We start from the raw sequence: 26,066 nt of genomic DNA on the forward strand, positions 1-26,066 counted from the left end.
TATATGTAATATAGGAATTTTTCAAGATTTAATTTATCAATATCAAAGAGAGCATAATTGATAACCGGCAGAAAAATCACAGTGTGATACTGTCTGATGAACTGATTTCGTTAATATTTCGCATTTTGCAGCAGTGATTAATAACAGTTGAATTTGTAATCTACATTTTCAATAACACTGTACAACAAATTAATACTTTTGTTTCCTTTATAAAAATAGTCATACATTACTAATTTGAGGTCAAGAAAAACTAAAATGATTTCAGAATGTTTTTACTAGCTCTATTTTTTGAGCTACACTACTTGCACTATACTGTATGTACATTAGTAATATAGTCATAGTGAAAAGCTATTTTAAAATAATCTGATATTTTCTTGATTGATAGAAAATAAATAACAGTTGTTTTAATTCAATCACAAATAAGAACACAAAATGAAACAAACATACAGCATAGGAAACAAACATACAGCATAGGAAAGTACTATTTATTTATTTATTAACAGTTTCTTATATAGCGCAGCATATTCCGTTGCGCTTTACAATTGGAAACATTGATAGAACAAAACAGGGTAATAACAGACAGACATAGAGGTAAGAGGGCCCTGCTTGCAAGCTTACAATCTATAGGTACTATCTAATATAGTGGCCTATTCATGGGGGTGCTTTCTCTTTGCTTGTCGCTTGTACTCCTCTTCTGGGGCATCTCTTGTCACTGTCCAACAGTAGTGATCACCTACCCTGATATCTTTGTTCCATTGCTGAAATGTCTTGGTGGAATCGCTCCCTATGCTTGTCACTCAGTGCACCACAGTTATCTTGTGTGGGTAATCCCGTGAATCGCATATATTTGAATAGGGGAGGGGACAAATAACTGATTCATTTTATTGGGTCATTAGGCCCTGCCCCCTCTGCGTGGAATGCATATTGCTAGTAAGATTTTCTCCATTCTGCCCACTTCACTAGGAATACCCCTACATCGTCATAAATGGGCTATATCTCGGAACTCAGAGCTAGCTGAGAGTTTTAAATGTCATTCATTCTTTGGATGCTGAAATCAATTAGAAGTAACTATTTTCACATCGGAAACATTTTCATTGTTGTGCAGTGCAATTAACTCCCTTTGTCTTATTTTGGTATTATATTAACAGTTAAGTTTTAACTGAATTTTCTCCCTATAAGTGTGCCCCCACACAGAGACCCTGATTCAGAGACGGACACTCTGAAAGAGCGCTCGCTCTGAATCTGGGCGTTTTTTTTTTCTGTGCGGCCTCCTGGCCGCTCGCATAGCTGTGGGTGACCACACACAGCTATAGCGAGCGACCAGGATGATAGTCGCAATGGTCAAGACCATCGGGCTTGCGACGAGACACTTGTGGTAGGGTCTCGTGGCCGCAAGTCCCAGAGAGCTTCTGGCTCTAATAGAGCCGGAAGCTCGACCACTGACATCACTGGTGATGTCAGTGGGGCCGCCCCCAAATGCAGGCGTTTCTTCGGGAATGCCTGCGTTTGGCCAACCACCCCCCCTGCCTGCCTACCAAACGGGGCGAGCTGTCAATCACCATCAACAGCTCGCCCCCTTTGGTGCGAGACACGGAGCGGCGGAGCACCCGTCGTGCGCATGCCCAGTGGGCAAACATCGACCCGGTTGCGAGTGCTCATCGCTTGCGACCGGATCTGAATCAGGCCCAGAGTCCTTTTTCTTCCTTTTTGTTACTATAATTATACATGACTCTGGGGAGCACCACTGACTAAACAGTATTACTACAGTACCAACATATTTATATATGGTAGCTCTGTAAAAATACACATTATTGGTAGGTTTCAATTTATATTTTAGGTCAGGATTGGGAGAATTTAATTTTATATTCAACAAATGCTAGATTACCCCTTGTTTTCTCCTTTGTGTGGACTTGCCCCCCCCCAAAAAAACACCCCTTTTTTTGTATATGATCTATTAAGAACCATGAGATGGACAAAAATACCAGTGAGAGGGAGTGAGGGTAACCAGTGAGTGTGGTGTGATGATGCTGAGAACACAAATAACAGTGAGAGGGAGTGAGGGTAACCAGTGAGTGTGGTGTGATGATGGTGAGGACACAAATAACAGTGAGAGGGAGTGAGGGTAACCAGTGAGTGTGGTGTGATGATGAGGACACAAATAACAATGAGAGAGGGAGTGAGGGTAACCAGTGAGTGTGATGTGATGATGGTGAGGACACAAATAACAGTGATAGGGAGTGAGGGTAACCAGTGAGTGTGGTGTGATGGTGAGGACACAAATAACAGTGAGAGGGAGTGAGGGTAACTAGTGAGTGTGGTATGATGGTGAGGACACAAATAACAGTGATAGTGAGTGTGGTATGATGTGATGATGAGGACACAAATAACAGTGAGAGGGAGTGAGGGTAACCAGTGAGTGTGATGATGAGGACACAAATAACAATGAGAGGGAGTGAGGGTAACCAGTGAGTATGGTGTGATGGTGAGGACACAAATAACAGTGAGAGGGAGTGAGGGTAACCAGTGAGTGTGGTGTGATGATGGTGAGGACACAAATAACAGTGAGAGGGAGTGAGGGTAACCAGTGAGTGTGGTGTGATGGTGAGGACACAAATAACAGTGAGAGGGAGTGAGGGTAACCAGTGAGTGTGGTGTGATGATGGTGAGGACACAAATAACAGTGAGAGGGAGTGAGGGTGAGGACACAAATAACAGTGAGAGGGAGTGAGGGTAACCAGTGAGTGTGGTGTGATGATGGTGATGAGGACACAAATAACAGTGAAAGGGAGTGAGGGTAACCAGTGAGTGTGATGTGATGATGAGGACACATAACAGTGAGAGGGAGTGAGGGTAACCAGTGAGTGTGATGATGGTGAGGACACAAATAACAGTGAGAGGGAGTGAGGGTAACCAGTGAGTGTGGTGTGATGATGGTGAGGATACAAATAACAGAGGGAGTGAGGGTAACCAGTGAGTGTGATGTGATGATGAGGACACATAACAGTGAGAGGGAGTGAGGGTAACCAGTGAGTGTGGTGTGATGGTGAGGACACAAATAACAGTGAGAGGGAGTGAGGGTAACCAGTGAGTGTGGTGTGATGGTGAGGATACAAATAACAGTGAGAGGGAGTGAGGGTAACCAGTGAGTGTGGTGTGATGATGGTGAGGACACAAATAACAGTGAGAGGGAGTGAGGGTAACCAGTGAGTGTGGTGTGATGGTGAGGATACAAATAACAGTGAGAGGGAGTGAGGGTAACCAGTGAATGTGGTGTGATGATGAGGACACAAATAACAGTGAGAGGGAGTGAAGGTAACCAGTGAGTGTGATGGTGAGGACACAAATAACAGTGGGAGGGAGTGAGGGTAACCAGTGAGTGTGGTGTGATGATGATGACGACACAAATAACAATGAGAGGGAGTGAGGGTAACCAGTGAGTGTGGTGTGATGGTGAGGACACAAATAACAGTGAGAGGGAGTGAGGGTAACCAGTGAGTGTGGTGTGATGATGGTGAGGACACAAATAACAGTGAGAGGGAGTGAGGGTAACCAGTGAGTGTGGTGTGATTGTGAGGACACAAATAACAGTGAGAGGGAGTGAGGGTGAGGACACAAATAACAGTGAGAGGGAGTGAGGGTAACCAGTGAGTGTGGTGTGGTGTGATGATGGTGATGAGGACACAAATAACAGTGAAAGGGAGTGAGGGTAACCAGTGAGTGTGATGTGATGATGAGGACACATAACAGTGAGAGAGAGTGAGGGTAACCAGTGAGTGTGATGATGATGAGGACACAAATAACAGTGAGAGGGAGTGAGGCTAACCAGTGAGTGTGGTGTAATGATGGTGAGGATACAAATAACAGAGGGAGCGAGGGTAACCAGTGAGTGTGATGTGATGATGAGGACACATAACAGTGAGAGGGAGTGAGGGTAACCAGTGAGTGTGATGATGGTGAGGACACAAATAACAGTGAGAGGGAGTGAGGGTAACCAGTGAGTGTGGTGTGATGATGGTGAGGATACAAATAACAGAGGGAGTGAGGGTAACCAGTGAGTGTGATGTGATGATGAGGACACATAACAGTGAGAGGGAGTGAGGGTAACCAGTGAGTGTGATGATGGTGAGGACACAAATAACAGTGATAGGGAGTGAGGGTAACCAGTGAGTGTGGAGTGATGTGATGATGAGGACCCAAATAACAGTGCGAGAGGGAGTGAGGGTAACCAGTGAGTGTAATGTGATGATGGTGAGGACACAAATAACAGTGATAGGGAGTGAGGGTAACCAGTGAGTGTGGTGTGATGGTGAGGACACAAATAACAGTGAGAGGGAGTGAGGGTAACTAGTGAGTGTGGTATGATGGTGAGGACACAAATAACAGTGATAGGGAGTGAGGGTAACCAGTGAGTGTGGTGTGATGTGATGATGAGGACACAAATAACAGTGAGAAGGAGTGAGGATAACCAGTGAGTGTGATGGTGAGGACACAAATAACAGTGGGAGGGAGTGAGGGTAACCAGTGAGTGTGGTGTGATGATGATGAGGACACAAATAACAGTGAGAGGGAGTGAGGGTAACCAGTGAGTGTGGTGTGATGGTGAGGACACAAATAACAGTGAGAGGGAGTGAGGGTAACCAGTGAGTGTGGTGTGATGATGGTGAGGACACAAATAACAGTGAGAGGGAGTGAGGGTAACCAGTGAGTGTGGTGTGATGGTGAGGACACAAATAACAGTGAGAGGGAGTGAGGGTAACCAGTGAGTGTGGCGTGATGGTGAGGACACAAATGACAGTGAGAGGGAGTGAGGGTGAGGACACAAATAACAGTGAGAGGGAGTGAGGGTAACCAGTGAGTGTGGTGTGGTGTGATGATGGTGATGAGGACACAAATAACAGTGAAAGGGAGTGAGGGTAACCAGTGAGTGTGATGTGATGATGAGGACACATAACAGTGAGAGGGAGTGAGGGTAACCAGTGAGTGTGATGATGGTGAGGACACAAATAACAGTGAGAGGGAGTGAGGGTAACCAGTGAGTGTGGTGTGATGATGGTGAGGATACAAATAACAGAGGGAGTGAGGGTAACCAGTGAGTGTGATGTGATGATGAGGACACATAACAGTGAGAGGGAGTGAGGGTAACCAGTGAGTGTGATGATGATGAGGACACAAATAACAGTGAGAGGGAGTGAGGGTAACCAGTGAGTGTGGTGTGATGATGGTGAGGATACAAATAACAGAGGGAGTGAGGGTAACCAGTGAGTGTGGTGTGATGATGGTGAGGACACAAATAACAGTGAGAGGGAGTGAGGGTAACCAGTGAGTGTGGTGTGATGATGGTGAGGACACAAATAACAGTGAGAGGGAGTGAGGGTAACCAGTGAGTGTGGTGTGATGGTGAGGACACAAATAACAGTGAGAGGGAGTGAGGGTAACCAGTGAGTGTGGTGTGATGGTGAGGATACAAATAACAGTGAGAGGGAGTGAGGGTAACCAGTGAGTGTGGTGTGATGATGGTGAGGACACAAATAACAGTGAGAGGGAGTGAGGGTAACCAGTGAGTGTGGTGTGATGGTGAGGATACAAATAACAGTGAGAGGGAGTGAGGGTAACCAGTGAATGTGGTGTGATGATGACACAAATAACAGTGAGAGGGAGTGAAGGTAACCAGCAGTGGCGGGCTGGGCCGGGGGGCAGGGTACCATGTGCCCCCCGGGCCGCAGCATCATGCGGGCCGCGGTCTGGGGCAGTCTGTCACTGTGACACAGACTCCACCACGTGTGTAGCGCTGACCGGACGGAGTTCAGTCAGCAGCGCTACACAAGTGACAAACACACAGCCGCCGGCTCCGGCAGCTGTGTGTTTGTTGTAAGCAGCAGTCAATGAGTGTCTGTCAGACTCTCATTAGCTGCTGCTGTGCCCACTGCGGGAGCCTCTCCATCTTCTGGCTCCCGCAGTGGGCAATGGGAGAGGCATCATGACATCATATGATGTCTCTCCCATAATGCAGAGTGGCCCGGCCCGGGAGGACAGACAGAGGAGCAGATGGCGGCGGCGGGAGCGGGGATTCAGGTAAGTGGGTTTTTTTATTTTGTTTTTTGTATTACGTGTGTCTACTGGGGGGTGACTACTACTACTGGGGTCACTACAAGGGGGTAATACTACTGGGGGCACTACAAGGGGGCGACTACTACTACTGGGGGCACTACAAGGGGGGTGGGGGACTACTACTACTGGGGGCACTACAAAGGGGGACTACTACTACTGGGGTCACTACAAGGGGGGGACTACTACTGGGGGCACTACAAGGGGGGGACTACTACTACTGGGGGCACTACAAAGAGGGTGGGGTACTACTACTGGGGGCACTACAAGGGGGGGACTACTACTACTGGGGGCACTACAAGGGGGGCTACTACTACTCGGGGCACTACAAGGGGGGGACTACTACTACTGGGGACACTACAAGGGGGGGACTACTGGGGGCACTACAAGGGGGGGACTACTACTACTGGGGTCACTACAAGGGGGGGACTACTACTGGGGGCACTACAAGGGGGGGACTACTACTACTGGGGGCACTACAAGGGGGGGACTACTACTACTAGGGGCACTACAAGGGGGGGACTACTACTACTGGGGGCACTACAAGGGGGGCTACTACTACTCGGGGCACTACAAGGGGGGGACTACTACTACTGGGGACACTACAAGGGGGGTACTACAAGGGGGGACTACTACTAGGGGCACTTCAAGGGGAGGGGACTACTACTAGGGGCACTGCATAGGGGGGAGGGGACTACTACTAGGGGCGCTACATAGGGGGAGGGGACTACCACTGGGGGCACTGCATCGAGGGACCACTGCTGGGGGCTCTATATAAAGGGCAATACTGGGGGTACTGCATAGGGGGGAGACTACAAATGGTGCCACTATTTAAGGCGCACTGCATAAGGGTTACCACTATTGGGGGCACTATATAAGGGGCACTGCATAGGGGGTACCACTATTAGGGGCACTGTATAAGGGGCTTACTACTGGGGGCACAAGGGGCACTGCACAGGGGGGACCACTACTGGGGGCACTATATAAGGGGCTTACTACTGGGGGAACTGCATAAGGGGGATCACTACCGGAGGCCTGCATAAGGGTGTTCACTCCTGTGGCACACGGGGGCACTACGACAGGGGGCTGCCCCATATCTTTATTTTTACCTTACATTAATCCCATATGGACCCATCTCCTCCCTGGAACACTTGAGGGGGGGGGTGCCCTAGCACGCACATTCTTCGGGCACTCTGGCTACACGCTACTCCTCTGCCAGGGCCACCTGCATGCATTTGTCCCCCAGGCTAAAAGTTGCTAGCTAGCCCCTGGTAACCAGTGAGTGTGGTGTGATGATGGTGAGGACACAAATAACAGTGAGAGGGAGTGAGGGTAACCAGTGAGTGTGGTGTGATGATGGTGAGGACACAAATAACAGTGAGAGGGAGTGAGGGTAACCAGTGAGTGTGGTGTGATGATGATGAGGACACAAATAACAGTGAGAGGAAGCGCGAGTAACCAGTGAGTGTGGTGTGATGGTGAGGACACAAATAACAGTGAGAGGGAGTGAGGGTAACCAGTGAGTGTGGTGTGATGGTGAGGACACAAATAACAGTGATAGAAAATAGGTACAAAGTCAGTAGATGAGTAGGGAGTGTCCAGCCAATGCAAACATCAGCTGCACGAGGTGGAGGCTGCAGAGACACACAGGAGAATGGTGGATGAGGTCCTCCTGTAGCAGTGGTATCAGGTACAGTGCTCCCTCTCTTTTATCTCCTTTGTAACTATTACTATGCTATATAAATCTGCACACACAGTTATAACAACACCACACCAGCTATACAGCCCTACACTAGGGTCACAGCCTACACAGAATGAGTAGTATAATGGACACTTACCACAACAACACATGAAACCACAAGTTATATGAAAAAAAATCTACAGATGTTTTATTATATTGTTTATGTATGGCAAATCCTTGCCGGGGACATAGGTTCTCAGACAGTTCTCAAAATCCGGATGGGATTTCAGGTGATGCAACATCTTCCTGCCATAGAACCTGCAACAGAATAATGTGTGTAAATAAGTAATAAGCCATTCTGGGACCAGGGATGTAACCTGACATAATCACATGAAGGCTCAGGCCTGGACCATCACCTACAGACAATACATTCTTTATGATTTGCTTTACATTTGCTCCTTATTCTCGTGTACATTTATCCAGCGGAGGATAAGGGCTGTTGTCTATGACTGTGTAACCGGCAAACACTGCCCTGTATAACATTAGGCTAAATAAGGGAGAGCGGATAATTATAACTACTCTATAATATCTCTGAGCAGCTCTCTCTCTTGTTGAACCTTATGAGAATGATTTGTAGAACTGATCACATCACCACAGAGCATGGGCTGCATAATATCAGTTATTCCCCTTTCTGGGAGCAGAGCAGACTACTAACCTGGTGTCCTGAGAGCCATCCTGGGCACACCTGGCTATAGCGGGTACAGCTCTCTCCGTGATGGTCTTTGTCCCGGATAAGACGCGCCTTTGTCCCATTCTCTCCACCAGATGACATAAATGTTTGGCTGCGCAGCTCCGGATGGCAGCGTTCACATGGCTACAGATAGAACATGAACGGATATCAGCACTAACATGACAAATGACCAAATACTACATATACAAATACAAATGAGTAATTCTACATAATATAATCTAGATGTAGACTATAAAGCCATTACCTGAGTCCTCCATTTATGAGGGATGTGAGAGACCTGACAGATGTTACATTGTCCACCATGGCCTGTAGTGCACGGTCCACCGCCTCCCGTATAAACAAGTTGGAGTCTCCCGCCCTGGAGAGCAGGACACGTGCACAATGCTCCACTTCTCTATCCATGGCCTTCCCCAGCTGTATGAACAGGTCAGCTACACAGCCAATGGCAGCCCGGGACACTTGGGAGCACAAGTTCTTCACCTACAATGTATAAAATAGGTGGTTTTACTACAGAACGTACACAAAGGAAGTTAGGGGGAATTAATCCCAGTTTGAACATCAATCCTTCATATGTAATAAGAGATATATTATATTAGACAGAAAAAGAAACACAGCAAAGCAGCTATTCTTCAGCTCTACAAACACCTTATTAAGCCAATTGTTACTTTACAAATTTATTTCTAATCAACATTTTACCATCCAGAACTTTTACTTGCTCTGGCTAAATGTATCAATGGCAATACTGTGTCAGTAAGTAATAATTCCCCATATTTGCTGCAGTCACTATACAGAACCAAGTAAGGCGCCTATATCGCAGGGACCGTAAGAAGGGGATGCAAAGCTCATGTTAGACTGTAAAGTATTAGTGACTGTTAGTAACTGTGCCCAGTACATGTGATTGTTCCAACACCTGACAACCCTCTTCCACATTTACTGTGACACAAACATCGGTGGTTGGTGATCACAAAGGGACGATGGTGAGATGGACACAAGTCATCCGTAAGTGCTCCCACGCACATATATATTATTATAGAAGCATCTGATAGTATTCTGAGAAAATAATATTTGGAACACCTTATGGGGATTATTCTGGAACATGAATGTCCCTTATGCAGGTGATTTCCGATCTTAATTTGAGCGATCTGAAAGAGACCAGCCAGATAAGTAGCTAATGGTACTGAGTAATACGGGATCACTTCCAAAGGCAGAGGATGTATTCCAGCACCAGCAAATCATCAATGCTGCCCTATGCTTGTACCTTATCTGTCCATTTGATAAATGCAACCATACCTACTTATACCTAGGGGTGCTAAGAGGTGGTGGGGCAGGTAGAGATTACATATGCTCGGACTGCCTGAGGGGAATGATGGGGCAGGGGTGTATCTAGGGATCCGAGCGCCCCTTGCAAAATAAGGGACTGGCACCCCCACCCCCCCATTGCTAGAGACCTGTCCCCTGATTTATAACTGGAGATGCTCCTCCCCCAAATCAGATGGCTTCTGGGGGCTTGATCTCCACTTGTCTGCTGCTGGCAACACCCACTCCATCCCCTCTAGGGTGAAAGAGCAGAGAAAGGGGGCTGGGTCACCTGTCCTCTCTCCCCTTGCAGGACTGACACTGCCCCGGCGTCTTTGGGAGCTGCAGCCGTTCTCCAACACACAGGTGCAGGTACGCAGCCGCTCTCCCTTCTCTTTACTTCACCTAAGATCCCCACCTCCTCTGGCCACACTTTATATAATAGCTGGAACCAGCGCTGAGCTGCTCCTCTGACCTGTAAGAGATATAGGGGCAGGCGTCTCCGTCCTCCTCACTGACTGACAGGGATTCTGTCAGTCTGACATGTCAGCACAGGCAAGTGTCTTCCCGACTCTAGAGCTTTACTGCCTCACGTTACTATGGCGCTGCGCAACAAACGGCCCTTATCCCTTGGCTGCTACCCTCTCTGGGGACTCTGGCTGGTGGCGTGATGGCACCCCCCCCTCGGCCGGCTCTCCTGGCAAGTGCCATCCTGGCCAAGAGGTAGATACCCCCTGCAGTGGGGCCTCAGCTAAGCTGGGTGGAGAAGCAATACCATCCCCATAGGCACATTAGGATCAATACGTAGTCCAACTGAGGCACACACCCCCAGGATTGCCATGGCCACACATCAGACACGGGGCCTGCTGGATGCCTCGCCAGCCCTGCTTATAACCTCCCTCCCACACTCACACCTTGTAAGAAGGGGATTTCATAGAAAATATGTCACCTTTGAACCATTCATTATGCAAGTTTATGACAATCCTTATGGTATCAGGATATATCATGATAGGCAGCATGGTTTTGCCTGTTACGATACTGATGAGCAGTCTGTCTATAAACTACATTTTATTCATGGAGAAGATCTAGGAGAGCGATGGACAATGAGACCCAGAAGGATGTAATGTACTTGTGTTACACATACCAAATACTGTAACAAACACTAAGGACCCCACACACCTGTCAGCCATACACATATATATGTAACATATATTTACCTCTTTTGTCAGCACAATGCTGAGGGCATGAAGTCTCTCCAGGACAACTGTGGGATTGGACATGGACAGTGACCTCACCAGATTGATGCCCTTAATCTTCTTCTCCCTGAAAACAATTAAACAACGGATCCTGGTCACCAAATGATCACTCTCTATCTCTATATATAGACACACACATATAGATTTGTATCTGTATCTATATAATAATCCGCTACCATCTGTCCCATCTCTGTCATATGCCGTAGGAGCTGGAGTGCGCAGCCCATATCCCGCCCTGCCTACCGTACCCAATGCAGGGGGCAGTAAGGTGAAAGCCCCATCAGTGTAAGGGGGTGAGACGTGGCAACGCTGGAAGCTGGGAATTGGCTGAGAGTGGTGATAGCTGGGGTGAGTGTAAGGGGGGAGAGAGAGAATATGCCAGTATAAGTATAAGTGGGTACAAGGCTGATGATAAGCAGAAAGTCTGTCTCAGCAATGCAGAAAGCCAGAATTACATATATAACAATCAGAAGCATGTTTAGTCAGGATACATGAGATAGCAGCAAGTACCAAATATACTAAGCAGAGCATCAGTTCTTCCAATAAGCACAACAGGCTTTAGGTACAGATGGGATATAAACTACTGAAATAACTGGTTCTTTTCCAGCAAGTGTAACAGGTCCTTGTGCAGTGTTATTATGGTATTTCTCATGTTACCACCAGGCAGCACTGTCCTGCTCCTCCTCAGGCACCTTCCTCAGTTACAGCCCCTGACAAAGGCATCTGAGGAGCACCTACAGTATACACTGCCTGGGCTTATTGTGTGTGACAGACAGGCAGGATCTCATGGTTGGACTGCCAGAGGCATCGCCATGGTCAGACTGGCCAACAGGAATACAGGGGAAACCCCCAGAGGGCCCCACTGCCTGAGGGCCCACACTCTCCTATAGGGATCAGGTTCCAGACTGTGCACTTGAATATTACATTATACATATGTTACATTATACTGCACAGGACTATGGTGTAAGGGGGGTAGGAAAGTGACACTTCCTTAGTTTAATATTCCAAATTAATCTACTTGCAATTACTTCCACCGAGAGAAATTCTCAGAAAATCTCTAATCTAGATGACTATGGGGGAGATGTATTAAGCCTTGGAGAGTAATAAAGTGGAGATAAATAAAGTACCAGCCAATCAGCTCCCAACTGTCACTTTTCAAACACATCTTGTAAAATGACAGTTAGGAACTGATTGGTATGTACTTTATCTCTCTCCACTTTATCACTCTCCGATGCTTAGTACATCTCCTCCTATGTATGAATGGATTTACTTACAGTTCATTGCAAAGTATTCATGCACATTAATTCATAATAACTCCACTTACTTATATTTATTTTTGACTAACTTATAGATGTTATAGTGGCTAGTGCCGATAGATAGATAGATAGATAGATAGATAGATAGATAGATAGATAGATAGATAGATAGATATGAGATAGATAGATATGAGATAGATAGATAGATATGAGATAGATAGCTAAATAGATAGATATGAGATAGATAGCTAAATAGATAGATATGAGATAGATAGCTAAATAGATAGATATGAGATAGATAAATAAATAGATAGATAGAGTCTGTACAGAAATATTGTGCTATCTGACACTAGTTTATAATCACAGAATTGGAATGACACTACAGTAAGTAATATAATAGCATAAAATAAAGAAGGTAACAAGCAGTAACACTGACCCTCCCCTGTCCCTCACTTACCAGTCATTGTTAGACAGAAGATTAAATGCATCATTCAGAGATGGGTCCGGTCTGGGCAGCTCTCTGGGCACAGATGGGCGAGTGACCTCTGTGCAATGATGAGCAGACAATGGGACTTTGCTGGAGCTTTTTGGTGCTAAGAACAATACATAATACAGGTCAGACAGTGCAGGGCCAGTGCTCACATGCAGCAGTTACTGTACATGTAGTTATCTGTAGGAAGATGGACTATGCTGCCAGATCTCACATGAGGCCTCTCCCTCACCCAGATAGTTCAGGTGCTTATTAGAAAACCATGTAATACCGTGAGACATCCTGTGTTATGCAGAGAATTGCAGGAGACGTCAGCTCACAAAGCTTCAGTTACTCAGGGGCCTAGTCATCAACACTAAATTAACATTTTTAAGGACACAAAGCGGAGGGAGGACACAAACTTACCGCATGTGTAGGCAGTGCTGCGCATGCGCTGGATTAACGAATTTAACAGCGCATGCGCAGCACTGCTTCCAGCTGCAGTAAGTTAGTGTAGACAGGGATAACTATCTATTTCCTGAAAAGCTGTCATCGCAAAAATGACAGCTTTTCGGAATAGATAGTTATAGGGAGGAGGAATGATGAATTCCTCTGGTATTTAGGTAGAACTCCATGCGAGTTCTAAACCTAATTACCTCCAGGGAAAGTTTAGTAATGATGAATAGGCCCCTCAGTGACATCATGTTTGCAGGCGTGCAGGTAGGTAACGTTACTGTACTTAGATGTGTGATAATTATCAATGGGGAAGGGGCTTGCTCTACTCCTTCGGGAGTCCTGGAGAACTTTCTGTCAGACACTCAGGGTGATTAGGAAAGTATGACAAATACCAATAACCACTGTGACAGCAGCAGAGGTTGAAAATGTTTCAAAAACTTACGGTCTTTGGCCATCTTAGCCTTTGGAGGCGCAGGCTTACACCACTTCATTTCTGTCTGTCCTGGTGGTCTTAGTCGTACTGGGTTATAGATCTCTGCAGATGTAATATATACAGGGAAGTGAGAAACTCTTTTTCACTGACAAACACAAATGTGTTCTAAATATAATAGATATGGGGGTAGATGTACCCAGAGGCATCACTAGGGTTGGTGTCACCCGGTGTGGTAGCTCATGGTGTCACCCCCCCCATCCTTAGTACTGTTTTTGTACTATCACTAAATGCAATGGCAATAGTAATAAAATAAACAGCTAACAAAACTAACGTTATACCTTTAGAATACAATATCACAGGTAAAACATTATAATATTTACATAAGTGTTATGCAAACTAAACTCAATGCCTAAATTAGCCTCCAGAAGTGCCCTTATACAGTGTCCCATAGCCTCCAGTAGTGCCCTTATACAGTGTCCCATGGCCTCAGTAGTGCCCTTACACAGTGTCCCATGGCCTCCAGTAGTGCCCTTATACAGTGTCCCATAGCTTCAGTAGTGCCCTTTTACAGTGTCCCATGGCCTCAGTAATGCCCTTATACAGTGTCCCATGGCCTCCAGTAGTGCCCTTATACAGTGTCCCATAGCCTCCAATAATGCCCTTATACAGTGTCCCATGGCCTCAGTAGTACCCTTATACAGTGTCCCGTGGCCTCCAGTAGTGCCCTTACACAGTGTCCCATGGCCTCCAGTAGTGCCCTTATACAGTGCCCCATAGCTTCAGTAGTGCCCTTTTACAGTGTCCCATAGCCTCCAGTAATGCCCTTATACAGTGTCCCATAGCCTCCAGTAGTGCCCTTATACAGTGTCCCATAGCCTCCAGTAGTGCCCTTATACAGTGTCGCATGGCCTCAGTAGTGCCCTTACACAGTGTCCCATGGCCTCCAGTAGTGCCCTTATACAGTGTCCCATAGCTTCAGTAGTGCCCTTTTACAGTGTCCCATGGCCTCAGTAATGCCCTTATACAGTGTCCCATGGCCTCCAGTAGTGCCCTTATACAGTGTCCCATAGCCTCCAATAATGCCCTTATACAGTGTCCCATGGCCTCAGTAGTACCCTTATACAGTGTCCCGTGGCCTCCAGTAGTGCCCTTACACAGTGTCCCATGGCCTCCAGTAGTGCCCTTATACAGTGCCCCATAGCTTCAGTAGTGCCCTTTTACAGTGTCCCATAGCCTCCAGTAATGCCCTTATACAGTGTCCCATAGCCTCCAGTAGTGCCCTTATACAGTGTCCCATAGCCTCCAGTAGTGCCCTTATACAGTGTCGCATGGCCTCAGTAGTGCCCTTATACAGTGTCCCATGGCCTCCAGTAGTGCCCTTATACAGTGTCCCATGGCCTCCAGTAGTGCCCTTATACAGTGTCTCATAGCCCCCAGTAGTGCCCTTATACAGTGTCCCATAGCCCCCAGTAGTGCCCTTATACAGTGTCCCATGGCCTCAGTAGTGCCCTTATACAGTGTCCCATAGCCTCCAGTAATGCCCTTATACAGTGTCCCATAGTCTCCAGTAATGCCCTTATATTGTGTCCCATGGCCCCCAGTAGTGCCCTTATACAGTGTCCCATAGCCTCCAGTAATGCCCTTATATTGTGTCCCATGGCCTCAGTAGTGCCATTATACAGTGTCCCATAGCCTCCAGTAATGCCCTTATATTGTGTCCCATGGCCTCAGTAGTGCCCTTATACAGTGTCCCAGCATGGAACTCCATTGGTGGCCCGGCCCCCAGTAATCCCCCTTATACTGTGCCCCCCCGTGCAGTGACTCAGTACTTACCTCTGGGTGTGTCTGGGCCGGGTGGGGTGCGCACTGTGCACTTGACTCCTGGCTGGCTTCTTCTTTTTTCACAAGCAGCGCGCTCAGGTCCGTAGTCCCTCCTCCTTCTCCAGCAGGCTGAGCGGCTCCCAGAAGGACAAGCGGAGCCGGTGTGCGCGATGACGTCATCGCGGCCGGCGTCCAGAACCACACACAGGCACAGAGAGATCCTCTGTGCCTGTGTGTGGCTCTGGACGCCGGCCGCGGTGAAAGAATATCTGTGCAGTGCAGCTCACCCCGCCGGGCAGACCAGAGGATCAGCAGCCAGGACGGACATCACGCGGCGCGGCGGATCTGCACAGTGATGTGTCTCCAGCAGCATGGTCGGCGGTGGTGCCTATGGGGGTGCGGCCCGCGGGTGTGACGTGCTGCTCTTCTTGGTGTCACCCCCTTGAAGGGTGACACCAGGTGCGGGCCGCAACTCCCGCACCCCCCTAGTGACACCGCTGGATGTACCAAGCTTTGGAGAGAGATAACATGGATGGAGATAAAGTTCCAACCAATCAGATCCTTGTTGTTATTTTTCAAACACAGCCTTTAAGTTATTAGCTGATTGGTTGCTACTTTGGGCCCTATTTAAAAACAATACATAATCCCTTTAGCACTCGCTATAGGGGTTATGTAATCCTTTCTTTATATAACAAGCAGTGGTAATGTAAGATTACTGCTGTGTGTCACTGTATCGCTCTCACCATCCTCAGCGAAGCCTTCCAGGCACTCTCTGATCCCTGTCAGGTTATACAGTCATGCACTGACCATCGCACATGACATAGGTGACCATCGCTGATGGCTATAGGCTGCCAGCAGCTGTGTGTAGTACCACGCAGACGAGGGGAGGTAGATGCACTTCGCCGGTGAGGTAAGTAATGATGAATATCAGTGACATATCCATTTGTATCACTATAATACTAAACTAAATATGCCGCTGGTATTACAGTTCATTAATAAATGGGGCACTTTATCCCTCTCCAAGGCTTAGTACATCTCCACCATAAATACCTGTGTATCAATAGTAAGAAATCTTGATAGGTATGTCCATGGGTAATTGTTGAGGGTGTGCCCAGGCTGTTCATGTCATCATAGCTCCACCTTCCACTACAAAAAGCCATAATTCCTGGCATCACACAGAGGGGAGGGGGTGGTGCCCCTCTCTGGGGAAGTGAATTGCTCTCCCAGCAGCCGGTCCTGGTAAGTATTTTTCTCTATATATTACACTATTCCTCTTATCTAGAACATTGAAGGTCATCACAATTAATTTATCTAGTCTAATTTATCAATCTACGAACGATATATCGTGAGTGCATCGGCAGGAGTGTACACGCGATACGTCTCTGAATGACATAGTTCACAAACATATCAGGTCGGCTCTGTGGCACAGCCGATGCAGATATATCTTAAAGATATATATCTGCATCTGCATGTTTGCACAGGCGACCTGCCAACCAGCCGAACACTGGACCTGATTCGTTCGCTCTGAGCGATGTTCGCACAACTGCGCATGCGTATGGCTCGTAATGCGCATGCGCAAACCAGTCATTGCGGTCGGAAATTGTGCGCTCGCAAAACAGCGAGGGGCTGCTAATTTGATTGACGTAATGTACCGTTTGTGGGTGGTAACAGGGGAAGGTGCTTGAAAACAGGAGTGGAGATCCGAACGCAGGCGTGCCTAACGGTAAAAAGGACATTTAATGGGAGTGCATAATTGGTAAAGGAGCGTCATCGACCACGTCACTTGGTTGTCTTTTAGCCTGAACTGCTCGCAGTGATTGCGGTAGAAAAAACCTACCATAAGCACTGCGAGCAGTTCAGATGCCTTTCGATGTACCCGATTAATCAAATAAATACCGGAGATGACATGTGATGCGAACGGCAAAGGGGTGTCTTTACAAAATAGCGAGCGCATTTTTCGTTCACTTGCTCAGACATAGAGGCGTCAACAAACCGCAATGAGCGAGCGCACAATTTAAATAGCCGGCCCCTTTTTTTGAATGACCATCCGCATATAGCGTCCGGGTCTGAATCAGGCCCACTAGCTGCAGGGACCCCTGACACTGACATCTCCATCTGGATGGGCAAATTTAAATGCCCGCCCAGTTGTGATATCAGGATAGACATATTGTGCGGCCGATTGGTAAATGTTTATAGCTTACCAATTGGCCTCTTGGACGGTGGATCACTCTGCTGACCGATCCGCTATTATAGTGTGTACCCTGCTTTAGATTATATCTGAATAATTGTGCACAAGGCACAGTCTGTGCCATTACTGCATAATTATACCGGCATAAATGGGTGGCTGGCAAAGTCATCCAGCAAAAATAAATAAATAAACTATACATTAAACATGGTGGAAAAAGTAAAAGGAAATAAACAGTTTTTAAGGAATCCAAATTATGGGGGTATCCAATTTGGCACAAAGTTTTGTTCAGGACCAGACGTGTCCCGAAAAAGAATCCACGATAATTGCTGTTTTTTCACTCGAAAATAGAAAGCACATAGGTCCGAGAGATTATGGCGGTACCTATGTGTTTTCGGGAGAACTATCCTATTATTTCGACCAAAATAAGAGGATAGGGTGAAAAAAAAATCGGCTAAAATCGGGGATAATCAGTGAAATATCTCTGTTTTTCGATGATCGCAGGGCTCAATTAGCGCCCGAACAATGTTGGGGGCTAATTGGATACTGGTCTATGGGGGAGATGTATCAAAACTTGGAGAAAGATAAAGTACCAACCAATCAGTTTCTAACCGGCATTTTTAAACGCAGCCTGTAAAATTACAGCAGCTGATTGGTTGGTACTTTATCTCTCTCCAAGGTTTAATACATCTCCCCCTATGACATAGATCTGGGTGAATATTCAGGAACCAGAGTCCCCGTAACTTTTGAATATACAGTATATAAAAGGCTGGTGGAACATACAACATTCTGGGATCTATACAAGTTTAGGGTAGATCAGGGCTGTACAACGGGCAGATGCTACCGTCCTCACCTCTGCGGACCAACGTTCTCTGACAGCCTCCATAAACTCTATTGTATGGTTTTGTCTTTTTCCATAGTATTTGGTCTGAGAACACACATGAGGCCCACTACCCAGGCAGTACTGGGCTGTATACAAGGCCGGAGTAAGGTGTCTCAACACCCTAGGTAAAACTTCAGCCCCCACCCTCTCCCACCACCACCTTCCAGACCCTCAGGTGAAAGTGAGGAGGTGGCATCTAAGAAGTTCCACAGCCATCACCTGCATTTAGTACAACAAGAGTGTCTCTTAGACACATCCTTAATATTGTGATAGGCAGACTCTGTGGGCCCCACAGATCCTGTCACCCTAGGCAGCAGCCTAAAGCTGCCTAACAGTACAGCTGGCCTTGGCTGTATAAATGCTGCCCGGAGACAGAAGAATAAAAATTTATTTACCAGACAATGTAGGCAAAGTCTCCAGTTGGATGTTATAATACGCAGAATTCCGGCCTTCAGCGTTTGGGCCTCTTCCAGTACATTTACGGGGAACAAAAGCAACTGTGGGCAGCTGCAAACAGAAACATACAGGACCCAGCTTAATAAGTGATGAGAACAAACAATATGCTAATAATAACACATACAGTATAACAGAGAGGATGAAGTAAGGAGAAGCGCAATAGGACAATAGAAGATAATATGTTAATATAATATAGCACAGGTTCTCAAACTCGGTCCTCAGGTCCCCATACAGAGCATGTTTTCCAGCATGTTCTCCTCACAGAATCACAAGTGAAATAATTAGCTCCACAAGTAGAACTTTTAAAATGTCAGTGAGTAATGAATACTCCGTGTGGGGTCCTGAGGAAAGAGTTTGAGAAGCTCTCTAATACAGGGATCAACACACTATATATATATATATATATATATATATATATATATATATATATATATACACACACACACAGTCATGGCCAAAAGTTTTGAGAATTACACAAGTATTGGTTTGCACAAGTCTGCTGCTTCAGTTTTTATGATGGCAATTTGCATATACTCCAGAATGTCATGAAGAGTGATCAGATGAATTGGAATTAATTCAAGAAGGGCAGCAAAGAAGCCACTTCTCTCCAGGAAAAGCATCAGGGACAGACTAATATTCTGCAAAAGGTACAGGGATTGGACTGCTGAGGACTGGGGTATAAGTTATTTTTTTCTGATGAATCCCCTTTCAGATTGTTTGGGGCATCTGGAAAAATGCTTGTCCGGAGAAGGAAAGGTGAGCGCTACCATCAGTCCTGTGTCATGGCAACAGTAAAGCATCCTGAGACCAATCATGTGTGGGGTTGCTTCTCAGCCAAGGGAGTGGGATCACTCACAATTTTGCCTAAGAACACAGCCATGAATATTGAATGATACCAAAACATCCCCCAAGAGCAACTTCTCCCAACCATCCAAGAACAGTTTGGTGAGGAACAATGCCTTTTCCAGCATGATGGAGCACCTTGCCATAAGGAAAATGTGGCTCGGGGAGCAAAACATCAACATTTTGGGTCCATGGCCAGGAAACTCCCCAGACCTTAATCCCATTGAGAACTTGTGGTCAATCCTCAAGAGGCAGGTGGACAAACAAAACCCACAAATTCTGACAAATTCCAAGCATTGATTAGGTAAGAATGGGCGGCCATCAGTCAGTATGTGGCCCAGAAGTTGATTGACAGCATGCCAGAGCAAATTGCAGAGGTCTTGAAAAAGAAGGATCAACACTGCAAATATTGACTTTCTGCATAAACTTAATGTAATTGTCAAAAAAAGCTTGTGACACTTATGAAATGCTTGTAATTTTACTTCATTATACCATAGTAACATCTGACAAAAAGGTCTAAAAACACTGAATCAGCAAACTTTGGGAAAACCAATACTTGTGTCATTCTCAAAACTTTTGGCCATATGTATATACTAGCTGATGTACCTCCAAGTTATTAAGTTATATTATGTGATGTTGTCCAAATCCATCCAGTGTAGGTCCCAGAACAGGCTCCCTGGGCCAACGAGAGGTCTGACCGGGAATTCAACCACCTAGTATGTATTCTGGGGGGTTGTGCATGGGATCCCGGTGGCTGTGATGCCGCCAGTCAGAATATTGACAGCGGCATCCTGACAGTCAGAATCCTAATACCATAAGGTAAGTATCCTACTACTAACTAACCCTTACCCCTACCCCTAACCTCCCCCTAGTGTCTAAATCTAACTTCCCCCTCCCCACACCCTAAACCTAACCCTCCCCCCTTAGATCCTAACCCTCCCACTAGTGCCTAACCCTAACAATAAACCTAACCCTCCCCTAACCCCTGATACTTACCTTCGGGAAGCAGGCTGTGGAGATTCCGGCACCAGTATTTTGACCATCGACATCCCGCATGGCGTGATGCTGACTACATCCCCTTCTGGGATCCAATGTTACCACTCTATGAAGTTTTTGTCTAAATCCATCCAGTAGACGGCTCAGAACAAGCTCCCTGAAATAACAAAATCTCCCTGACTCCCTGAAGAGTCCAGCATCTCCCTGATTACCCCTTACACCCTTTATGTAGCTGTTATATTAAAAAAAAAACAGCTATATACATTCAAATTTGATAATTAGTATAATTTCCCTGCATTGGTTATAAGGGACAATGATCCCTATGGCTACATGCATTTCTTCTTCGGGGTCCATATGGTCCACAGAAATTAAGAGAGTTAACGAAGGTATGTTATGCCATAACTCTTATTTTTCTGATAAGCATTAGTGTGTTTTCATCAACAAGTAGATCTAACTGCTTTGGGGCTTGTTTACATATATTTACATATGTTTAAGTACATTTTATGACACGCCTCTCAGATGTAGCAGTACACGCCCACTTTACCGCCGCACTCACAGCTGTTGCTTTCACAATCTCCCTAAAGTGCTTTTTCAAAAGTAGGAAACTATGTTTATGCTGCAATAACGCTGTAATGGTGCATTACTATAGTGCCATCAGCCCGTGCTCCACAGTCATTACAGTCACTATGTATCATATTTATCTATGGGGTGAGATCCTGCCCAGGTCACAGACATATTGTTGTGAGGAATAAATAAAACCAACAGGGGAAAAACATAAAAATGATCACACTTACCTGGTCACATTTCTGAGGGCTTGGAAAGCTTAGCTTAGCCTTTGGAGGCTCAGGTTTGGACAACTTCATTTCAGTCTGTCCTGATGGTCGTACTGGGTTATATATCTCTGCAGATGTAATATATACGGGGTATTTTACATATAATAAATGAAAACTAAATACATTAAAAAAGTGGAATAAGTAAATAAACACAGATTGTAAGGAAACCACAATATTGTTGGTACATATGGAGTGTGCTACTGCGCCTCCTCCATAATGCTCCACTACATGTAGCAGCAGATTCTTTACCAAGATGGCCACCATTCTTTAGTCTGCACATGTGTGACACCATTTTGAGTCACTGCGTTTGAGCACCACAGTAGTACACAGTCATTTACTACTTAGCTCTGTGGGGGAATCTGCTAAATCCTGTGCTCCTGCCTACATACATGACCGGATGGTCCGCTGTATGCTCTGCTCCATCACCGCTGCCTGTATACATAACTGTGAGTACGGCTGTACTGAAACTCTGCACTACAATAATTACAAGCTCCTGGCTAAGTTTATCCAGCTGGAGTGTCTACCAAACTGCTGACGTCTGCTATTTAATAACCGTGTACAGCAAAAAATAGTAATAGTATACACATATCAACAATGATGACATAGATCTTTGGGTGAATGTTTGGGTACCAGAGTCCCTGTAGCTTCTGAATATATACAAAAGGCTGGTGGAACATACAACATTCTGGGATCTACACAAGCTTAGGGTAGATCAGGGCTCTACAACTGGCAAATGCAGACCAACGTTCTCTGACCGCCTCCATTAACTCTATTGTATGGTTTTGTCTTATTACATAGTATTTGGCCTGTGAGCACACACACAAGACTCACTACCCAGACAGCACTGGTCTATATAAATGGTGCCCGGAGACAGAAGAATAAAATTGTATTTACCAGACAATTTTGGCAAAGGCATCAGGTGGATGTTATAATAACAGGCAGAAATCCGGCCTCTAGCGTCTGGGCTTCTTCCAGTACATTTACGGGGAACGTTAGGAATTGCAGGCAGCTGTAAGCAAAGAAACATACAGGACCCAGCGTAATAATAAGTGATAAGAACATACAATATAATAATAACAACACAAATAGTATAACAGAGAGGATGAAGTAAGGAAAAGCGCAATAGGACAACAAAAGATGGTACGTAATATAACACAGGGAGTAACACACTCCCATCAGAAAAGGTACAAATTAACCTACAGTATAAAGCAAACACAAAAATATATCTATATAATGGCAAATGCATTAATTTCAACCAACTGTATTGTCATTTCATAATTACTATCATAAGTAATTTCTACACATTGTAAAATTTAATTTCCAATGACTGGAAAATTCTTATTAGCGTTAAATTTTATATTTACTATAGGTAACCATGGGTGCATAACTAGTGCCTGTGTGCATACACCCTTAGGGTCAGGACAATGGGAGCTGTATATTGTATTAAGTGAAGAGAAGAGAACAAGACCCTAACAAACACTGCACATCCACCATATAAATGCTATGTACATACTGGCAGATCTGTGAATTCCAGGTAACCTGACACTGTATAGGTACTTTATGCTGGAATAACGCTGTAATGGTGCATTATTATAGTGCCATCAGCCCGTGCACCACAGTCATTACAGTCACTATGGGGTGAGATCCTGCCCAGGTCACAGACATATTGCTGTGAGGAATAAATAAAACCAACAGGGGAAAGACATGAAATGATCAGGACTCACCTGGTCACAGGTCTGAGGGCCTGGAAATACATCAGCTGCCTGTCCTGGACGATCCCAGGGAAATGCATATTTCCCCTTCGCAGCGCTCAACATTCGGTGAGCATTCGGCTTAATTTGAGGGAACATCCCTCAAGCACAGTCGCACTCTCCTTACTCCTCAACTCGACGACTAGCACTGACCTATGCTTTGGCAGTAGGTCAGCTGATTCCGTGACATCACAATGCAGTGACATCACCAGACATTCTATTCCCTGACTGCATGAGACACATTATACAGCCATCTACTTAGCACCTTGTAACACATAGGGGCAGATTGGGAACGTAATATAGCCTTTGAAAATATTTTAAAGTGATATGTTGTAGGCAACAAGGGCTGCCATAGCTTATTATAAGAAATCCCCCTGATCTCTCACCATCAACAAGGTTATAGCCAAGGTACAATACAAAATGGAGGCCTTTGGTGTCCCAGACTACCTCAGCCTCTTCTCCTATCATCATTTGGCACAAATTAGTAATGTAAGGAATACTCTATGGTTAATCCACCAAATAACATCTGACCCCTCACTCATTACTGAAATTGCTTTTCAATACACTTACACAGGTATCATGGATTGTAACGTTTGGATGTATGGGACATAAACATCTCATATTTTAGCACAGTTATAACTTTCGGCCTGTTCCTCCCCTGTAACCACTTTTTCCAGAGTTATTATACTTTTTCCCTCTTTTTGTTTTGTTGTCTTCGGTATCCTCAAAACTTTGAGAGGTTTATCAATAAAAAATATTGATAATAAAGATGAATAAATCCTATTTTATGGCTGAATACATATTGAACTGAATTAACATTAAAACTGGGGGAGATTACTAAATGGCCGAAATACACTATAAGAATTAAGTACAGTAAATACTAATTTCCAATGACTATGTGATTACTAGGTTCTGCTCCATCTAAGAGCTGCACTCTCTGCCTTATATCTACTGTATATAGATATTATTACTAGGGATGTGCAGGCTCGGTTCTACTCGGTTCCGTTCGGTTCTTTTTACCGAATCTTATTGGCTATCCAAAACTCGTGACAGCTGAAACCCAATAAGATCCGGTAAAAAGAACCGAACGGAACCGAGTAGAACCGAGCCTGCACATCCCTAATTATTACTAATATAATATTAGGTAATATTTTATATAAGGATCATGATTGATGTAAATACATTGCTGACGTATGATATTTTGAATTAGATCATGAGGCGGATACAATCTCTGATTTATATATATATTTATGATAAAACGATCCTTGAGCTAAGTAACATCAGAATCTGATTTTTTTCGGGATTTGGTTAGAAACGTTATACAACATCGATTGTAATATCGATGTTACATTTATAATAATATTTATTGCTTTCTTGACCTTGAATAAGTCTGACTTTTTACATTAAAATATTATTTTTTAGAGATTTTATGCAACATCGATGTTACATTTATAATAACTTTTATTGTTTTTTTCCCACCCTGAATGAGTTACTCTAAGGTCCCTAGTGCGTACTGTATGGATTAAAGAATTTCTGATAGTTGTTGAACTCAATCTTTTTTCTAGATCCAAACATCAATTGTGTTATAAGAACATCGTAAGCTTTTAAATGTGATATGATGTTTTTACACATATTTTTGTATTTTGTATTAATTTGCTATTATATTATAATAATGTAGATATGTTTTTTAATATATATATATATATATATATATATATCTCCATGAGAATTGTCTCTTTCTATTTTTCGATGTATACGTAAATATCTTTCTAGCGGTGGAACTAATAATGGTGGCTGTGAACCGCAAACATAACTAACTTTATTAACAAACGGACACAAAATCGGAAGTTCGGCACTTCCGTCTGCCGGGTACTTAATGCCGGTATTCTCTACACCCCCGCACCTTGAGAAAGACACCAGTGGGCATTGAAACGCGTTGGTCCAGCAGGATGGTGAGTAACTTGCACCACGAGGGAGGACTTTTTGTTACATCAAGTAGATGTCCGGACATCTGTGCCATCGGCGACTTCCTGTATTTACCCTATTTGTATAAATAAAGAACTTTTATATATACTGCACCAAGGCTTTACCTCATATCTTTTGCATATGGATGAGAGAACGTGGGGAAGATTATAAATACTCCCTATAAATATACCTTGATGTGCAGGAATACACTTTTACCCAAGTAATCTTCGTAATCTTTGAGTAAGCAACACTTCATTACAGGGTAATTCTTTGGTATGTGATGAACTGGCCAGAAGTCACAGCGTTTAATAGATCCCTTTATGGGCTTCATCCAGTGATCCTTGTGTAAGCATACATGTGAGCATTTATGTGACGTTTCTGTGCTAAACTATCTACCTGTGGGAGCTATATAAGAATTTGGAGAAAGATACCTCTATAAGATTCCCACACGCTAACTACATGTAAGTTATTCGGAGTTCCCCATGGTGCCCTTATTGGTGAAGGATTATCCACAAGAACAACTTGCTATATAATTATAAATATAGTGGCACTATATGGGTGCCGGATATCATTTATCTGTGCATTGAAGTATAATTACCAATATACTTTTTTATGTTTTTATTTATTACA

General features: G+C 44.9%; 1 protein-coding gene across 1 annotated transcript; it reads right to left on the reverse strand.

Annotated features, from left to right (window-relative positions):
* Positions 1-7,983: 7,983 nt before the first annotated feature.
* LOC148478845 (TOG array regulator of axonemal microtubules protein 1-like) lies at positions 7,984-23,570 on the reverse strand. Its single transcript, XM_088455338.1, has 8 exons — positions 23,445-23,570; positions 22,615-22,729; positions 13,713-13,805; positions 12,803-12,938; positions 11,051-11,156; positions 8,782-9,017; positions 8,502-8,660; positions 7,984-8,104 (listed from the first exon to the last, which is right to left on the reverse strand). The coding sequence occupies exons 1-8, from the start codon at positions 23,568-23,570 to the stop codon at positions 7,984-7,986; spliced, it is 1,092 nt and encodes a 363-aa protein (XP_088311464.1).
* Between the last annotated feature and the right edge of the window lie 2,496 nt (positions 23,571-26,066).

The sequence above is a fragment of the Taudactylus pleione genome, unplaced genomic scaffold (genome assembly GCF_031769625.1).
Source record: "Taudactylus pleione unplaced genomic scaffold, aTauple2 ptg000652l, whole genome shotgun sequence".
Classification (NCBI taxonomy): domain Eukaryota; kingdom Metazoa; phylum Chordata; class Amphibia; order Anura; family Myobatrachidae; genus Taudactylus; species Taudactylus pleione.